General features: G+C 44.4%; 1 protein-coding gene across 1 annotated transcript; it reads left to right on the forward strand.

Annotated features, from left to right (window-relative positions):
• Positions 1-1,352: 1,352 nt before the first annotated feature.
• On the forward strand, positions 1,353-6,672 carry LOC126983848 (uncharacterized). The gene is made up of 3 exons (XM_050836978.1): positions 1,353-1,477; positions 3,839-4,200; positions 4,946-6,672. The coding sequence occupies exons 2-3, from the start codon at positions 3,848-3,850 to the stop codon at positions 5,007-5,009; spliced, it is 417 nt and encodes a 138-aa protein (XP_050692935.1). The 5' UTR covers positions 1,353-1,477; positions 3,839-3,847; the 3' UTR covers positions 5,010-6,672.
• Positions 6,673-7,111: the final 439 nt, after the last annotated feature.

Here is a 7,111-nt window from a genome sequence, read left to right on the forward strand (position 1 = left end):
ATTCAATTTCTCATTCTTCTTTTTAATCCATGGACTGAACCTTTTTTTTTAGGGCAAGGGAGGTGACTCAAGCGCAATAAACAGCAATAAACAGAATAAAAAACAAAACAATCCCTCTACATGCTGCTCTAACAAAAGAAAATTGAATGAAAGGCCACAAGAGATGTCAATTTAAGGTGGAGAGGTGTCTTGATACTCTCACTGTTTTCGGGACTGAAGAAAATAAAAGTTACACCCTTCCAGACTTCCTAAATCAGCACTTCTTCCTATTCAACTCCTCATTCTCTTTAATCCATGCATTCTTAATCTTCGTTCATTATGTTTCCGTGGAGAAGACCAATAACAATAAGAAAATAAAAGTTACTCCCATCTAGACTTCCTATACAAGTACTTCTTCCTATTCAACGCCTCATTCTCTTTAATCCATGCATGCTTACTCTCCGTTCATTATGTTTCCGTGGAGAACAATAACAATAAGAAAATTAAGAGGAAGAAGAGGAAGAACACAGACCCAGAAAACAACTGCCCTCAAGACTCCCTATGCTTCTTCTTATTAAACTTCTCCTTCTCTTTAATCCATGCTGTCATTCCTCTTATTAGTTATCCACGAGCTTTTTCTATAGTCTTCTCCTCTATCCATGGACTGAACTTTGAGATATCCTTAATCCAGTCCAAGCCGTTTTTCTTTTGCTCCTACATAAACACGTTCAAATTTTTCACTTCATCCTATTTTTTCTTTTTCAATATGCTTCTGTGGCTTTAGAGAAACTCCCCCCTTCCTCTAGCCTTCCTATGCTTCCCAAATCTATCCTGAATCCACATATATTGACACACGACGTACGGTAAGCCTTTTTCTTGCTCTTACATAAACCTTCGTTCTTATTACTTATTTTTCGTTCACTCTGATTACGTGACTTTTGAGATAGAAACTCCTCCTCTAGACTGCCTTTGCTTCTCAAACTCATCTTTAATCCATGTATACTGACACACGACGTAAGCTTTTTTTCCTGTTCCTCCATAAATCATTGTTCTTACGCTTAATTATCGTTCACTGTGCTTGCGTGACTATGAATGCCCTTCTACAACGGTACTCTGACATAACGTAAGCTTCCCACCTTTAGGCCTATGGGGATATACAAACAGCAAAGGAATGTAAAGTATAGATGAAAGTATCCAAGAATTCTCCGTCAATAGCGGGCGGGGAGGATAATTATTAAGAGAAATTACGTGCATTACTTTCTCCTCCTCTCCGTCTCGTCTCGTCTCGTTTTAGCCCCTGCCTGACCTGCTGCTACTCGGGAGGTGACGTATATAAGGCAGACGAGGCCCACGGAACCCACTAATCACACCCAGGCCGCCCCAGCAGACACATCTCCTCCTCCTGCTCCTCCTCCTCTTGCCTCCCTCAGTAGCTCAAGCAATCTTATCGTATCCACCTGGCTATCTGTTCCTCACGTGACACCTAGCAGTAATTAAGGTGAGTTTAGGGAGTGTTTTAGGGTTAGTTTTAGCTTTTTGGTGTATGTGTGTGTGTGTGTGTGTGTGTGTGTGTGTGTGTGTGTGTGTGTGTGTGTGTGTGTGTGTGTGTGTAGTGTTGTGTTGTGTTGTGTTGTGTTGTGTTGTGTTGTGTTCTGTTGTGTTGTGTTGTGTTGTGTTGTGTAGTGTTGTGTTGTGTTGTGTTGTGTTCGTGTGTGTGTGTGTGTGTGTGTGTGTGTGTGTGTGTGTGTGTGTGTGTTAGAACTGTAATGTTACCTGAGTCCATTTTACTTGCTCTTACTGGGTGCTGATGAGTAGTTTTTTGGGGGGGTTGTTTTGACGAGTTTTCTTGGGGCTGTGAAAAGTGAATCACCACCATCATCATTATTATACATACATTTTTTTTCATGCGCTGCCTGTAGAACTTGTAGCCTTTTTTGAGGGATCTCTTGGACGGCCCCAGCCCGTTAGTGGCGCAGGCGAATTATATTTATAGTGTCTGCCGTGAAATATGACTCTTGCTTGGACCATGACGCCCCCCGGTGCTCCTCTTGACGGAAGTCGCTGAAGTTTGGGTTGACTGAAGATCTGGGCAGCATGTGGGTAGTCTTCCGCCACTCGACGATGACTTGAAAAATCAGCTTCTTTCGGTGGGACTCGAACCTAGTCCACGCTGTGTCCTCGGGATCACCACGCCCGCACGCTGACCACACGCTCACCGCCTCCCAAAACCATTTTCAGTTGTTGTCTATTTGTTTAGGTATTGTAGAGCACAAACCCGCCAGTCATGTTCCACCTCCCTCATATTCTCGGCTCAGCAGGTGCTCTGAGCTACACGATAAACACGCCACAGGAGGAGGCGAGGAAAGGCGAGAAAGGAGGGAAAATTACACTTGCTTCTGAGTTCATAACCATCCATCAGCCTCCGCGGGGTGTCGACAGATGTAACGCCACGGCCAGTGATTATTAGGAGTGTTTTGAAATTACATCACTTAAATCACACGCTGTACCGAAGAAAGAGGAGGAGGAGGAGGAGGAGGCGGGGAAGGGAGGGATGGTTGAGGGCGTTGTTGTTGTTGTTGTTGGTAGTAGTGGTGGTGGTGGTGGCGGTCGGTCAGGGTTATTAAAGTTGTCCGAGAACTCCCACGCATAAATTATCTCAGAAATCACGTATTATAAAGCAACACTGAGTTCATATACAATGCGGGACTATATAGTTTATGTTTGCCAAGTCCGTTTTGAAGTTACAGAAAATGGAGGAGTAGGAGGAGGAGGGGGAGGAGGAGGAGGAGGAGGAGGAGGAGGAGGGTGATTAAGAACAGATATATGAATTACTATGTACCAAGTAATCTCTCTCTCTCTCTCTCTCTCTCTCTCTCTCTCTCTCTCTCTCTCTCTCTCTCTCCTCCCCCCCCCCCCGCACACATTCACGCCATGCAGATAAGAAGAGCACGAAAAAATATCAGCAAAATTGAGACCGAAAAAATAGCGCAATTATCATGAAACACTGTCTTGGCCCAGCCTAAAAAAAGAGGCCATTAAGTCACATGTGCTTCCATTACGACCACCAACTGGCCACCTCCCTAGTCATACGCAAAGTAATTAAAGCCTTACGTGGTCTTGGGGCAAAAACTCATTTCCTCTCTGTTTCCTTTCCTTGGCGGCACCTTAGCACAAAGACGGAGGGCAGGAACTATATATATTTAAACTATGTATTTATTTATTATTGCTTTTGTTTCCTCTTTTATTATTACCCTTGAACTGCATCCTATCTAACAAAAACAGTAAAAAAAAGGGCCTCAAGCAGTTCCACGCACCGACCGACACACTCGCCACCCACGCATTAAAACACCTGAGTCTACTGTTACACGCCACTCCAGGTGTTGCTCGTTCCTTAATTACTCACTCTTTCAGGTAGGTGGGTGGAGGAACAGGTGGGTGATGGGGCTGGGGGGTGTATGGGGTGGGGGGAAGGGTAGGAATGGAGGGGACTTTTCATCAATCACTCATTCCCTACCTGAGTTACCTTCCCATCCCTATATAATACTTTTACCTTCCCTTTCCTCCCTCTATAGGCAACCCTTTATTTTCCTTCCTTTTCCATCACCTTCACTTTCCTCCTCTCTTACCTGTCCCCTATCCCTTTATCCTTTTCCTTCTCTCTCTCTTTCCCTCTCCAACCCTTTCATCCTTCTTCCCTTCCTTCTCCTCCTCGTCACCTTTTTCCTCCCCCTCCCCCCTACCAAGTCCCTCCCTTTAGATGGCCATTGTGTAGTGTGACGGAGATATATGACACACACACACACACACACACACACACACACACACACTCTCTCATTCACCTCACCCTTCCCTCCTACAGACAGACGCCATGAAGCAGTTCGTGTCCATCCTCCTCCTCGCCCTCTGTCTCGCCTCCGCCTCCGCGCTGCCCAAAGACACCCTGAGCAACGCCCTAAAAGAAAACGGGGTAGGGGACGAGGACGAGGGGGCAGGGCGGTTCGGGTTCCTGACGGTAAACGAAGAGGGGGCGAAGCTCACCTTCAACTCCACGTCCCTGCAGTACGCCGTGGTCATCGGGGTGGTGCTCCTCATCCTGGGCCTCGTCGTCATCCCCCTCATCGGATTTGACGTCGCCAAGCTCTTCTCCCCTCGCGACAGCTACGACAACCACTACGGCTACGACACGAACAACTACTCCTCCTACACGAGCTACGCCAAGAGGTGAGTGGATTGGGAGGATACGCTAGAGCTGTGCGTGGCCTCGGTGCTCATCTCCGTGTTATTATCCCTTGAGCTGTGGTGAGGAGCCGTCCTAATGCTCCTCCTGATACAAGAGTTTTATTTTTAGGCTGTATTGAGGGGCCTCTTGGACGACCCATCCCATTAGTGGAGCAGGCGAATTTTATTTATAGTGGCTGTTGTGATATATGGCTCTTGCTTGGCCCATGCTGCCCCCCGGTGCTCCTCTTGACTGAAGTCGCTGAAATTAGGGATGATTGAAGATCTGGGTAGCATGTGGGTAATCTTCCCCACTCGGCGATGAATGAAAATTGTCAGCGTGCATCGGCGGGAGGTTGGTATTGTCAGATGCTCCCACCCTTCACATCAACTATTTCCAAAGGCCAAAAAGGAGGTTAATCGAGTTCTAATGAGTGTTCTTTTAGGTTCAATCGAGTTCTAATGAGTGTTCTTTTAGGTTCACGGTACAGAAAAAGGCTTAGACTACCACTAGGGTCATAGAAGTACCCCTGGAAATGCCCTAAACTCCCACGAAAGACTAGTAAATTACGTGTCCTTGTGCGCAGAAATGTTTCAAAATATGGCCCCAATTGAACCCAAGTCCTCCTCGGGCCCACCACGCCCGCACGCTGACCGCTCGACCATCGCCTCTGTGCTGATATCTTATTTTCTTTCTCGATTATTATTCAATTATTCCTTAATTTATTTACGGTATCTCTCTCTGCAGGTCCCTCGATGTGCTGTCCCCCGTCCTGACTGCCTTGGCGGAGGGCTACAAGAAGTACGACTAATTGGCTGAGGTGTGAAGACCGCGCCCCAAACATAATTACAAGGTTACAAAGAGAACGACTAATGGCCTGGGGTGTCAGGAACGCTCCACACACATGATTATGCCTTCATTAGATCCTACCTCCTCCCTATCCCTCTTCCTGCCTTTGCTCTTCTTCCCTCCCCCTGTCTTCTTATCTACTCTCTATACATCACCTTGTGGTCCTCCTGCTCTTCTTCCTTCCCCAACAGCCATAGCCATATAGGGGGAAGGGGGTGGCAAAGAGGGGGCATTCTTCCCTTAGCTCCGGTTCAGAGATACCATGCGGCCAAGTCAGGGTTTAAAGATAGACTTGATTTCCTTCTCCTCTGGTAAAACGAAACAAGAACTTGCACGAGAATCAACTATATGAGGAATAGAACAGGTACAACGATGGACTGAATTGACAGCTTTAAGATACGAACACAAGATAGCATTAGAAAGTAAGGCGCCTTTTGCAGACAGACTCCTTACGTTCTTATGTTTTCTTATGTTCTTATGGTAACTGACTGACTGATTGACGATAGAGTTGTTTTTTACAGTAAAGGAAGCAGCTCAAGGGAAAAAAAAAAATAATAATAATAATAATAGTGAGAAAAAAAAGCCCGCTAAGCCTATGAAAAGCCCTATACAAAAGTGTTTAGAAGTGGGCTAGAACGGGAAAACTGATTAATGAAAACCCGTCTAATTATATATGTGGCCTGTTTTGTGATCCTATTGTTAGTTTTATCCGACTTCTGCGCCTAGAACGGTAAAACTGACCTATAAAAACCCCGTCTAATTATATCTGTGGCCTGTTTTGTGATCCTATTGATAGATGAATCCGATTTCTGCATCTATAGCGGGATAACTAACACATGAAAACCCGTCTAATCATATCTGTGGCCTGTTTTGTGATCCTATTGATAGATGAATCCGACTTCTGCATCTGTAACGGGATAACTAACCCATGAAAACCCGTATAATCATATCTGTGGCCTGTTTTGTGATCTTATTGATAGATGAATCCGACTTCTGCGTCTAGAACGGGAAAAGTGATCCATGAATATCCGTCTAATCATATATGTGGCCTGTTTTGTGATCCTATTGATAGATGAATCCGACTTCTGCGTCTAGAACGGGAAAAGTGATCCATGAATATCCGTCTAATCATATATGTGGCCTGTTTTGTGATCCTATTGATAGATGAATCCGATTTCTGCATCTAGAACGGGAAAACTGATCCATGAAAACCCGTCTAATCATATCTGTGGCCTGTTTTGTGATCCTATTGATAGATGAATCCGATTTCTGCATCTAGAATGGGAAAACTGATCCATGAAAACCCGTCTAATCTTCTGTGTGGCCTTAGAAAAATGTTGTAGTGGGAGTCCGATACGTTTAAGAATATAGACCTTACTCCCTATTGGTGCATGTTACTACGGCTGGCGGCCAATGACATGACGAGGACGCTCAAAAGCCCATCAGTTTCATTTTGTGAATAAGTAAACTATTATATGTATGTGTGTGTGTGTATTTTATTGTTATTTATTATCGTTTATTGTTAATTCATCATCGTTTTATAGGAATCACTTGTTGCTATTTATACCTACACGTTAGTTAGTATGTTATTTATGTATGTAAAAAATAATAAAGGTGAGATTGTATACGTTTTTATATCTTATTACATGGAAAAATAATTAATATCATGATACTATAAGGTTAAACAAATGTCATGGGAATAAGCTAATCATCATAAACGCACAAATTGACACACACAAGATAATTAGATAGATAAATGCATAAGACAGGTAGATGAATAGATAATAAATACAATGAATAATCAAGATAGATAGATAAATAGAAAAAGAGGAGGACCACAGGATGAAGTATAGGGAGTAGGTAAGGAGATGGGGAGTAGAGAAGAAGAGCAAAGACTGGAAGGTAGGAAGTAGGGAAGAAGATTAAAGTGCAATGAATATATGCTAGGCTACGGCGCATCAACATAACATCAATACTCACTCAGGGGGCGGCGTTCTGCAAGGGGGGACTTCCTTTGCTGGTTGTTGAGGAGAATGCTTGCCTTGTTCAGGAGTTGACAAGATG

The sequence above is a fragment of the Eriocheir sinensis genome, chromosome 55 (genome assembly GCF_024679095.1).
Source record: "Eriocheir sinensis breed Jianghai 21 chromosome 55, ASM2467909v1, whole genome shotgun sequence".
Taxonomy (NCBI): domain Eukaryota; kingdom Metazoa; phylum Arthropoda; class Malacostraca; order Decapoda; family Varunidae; genus Eriocheir; species Eriocheir sinensis.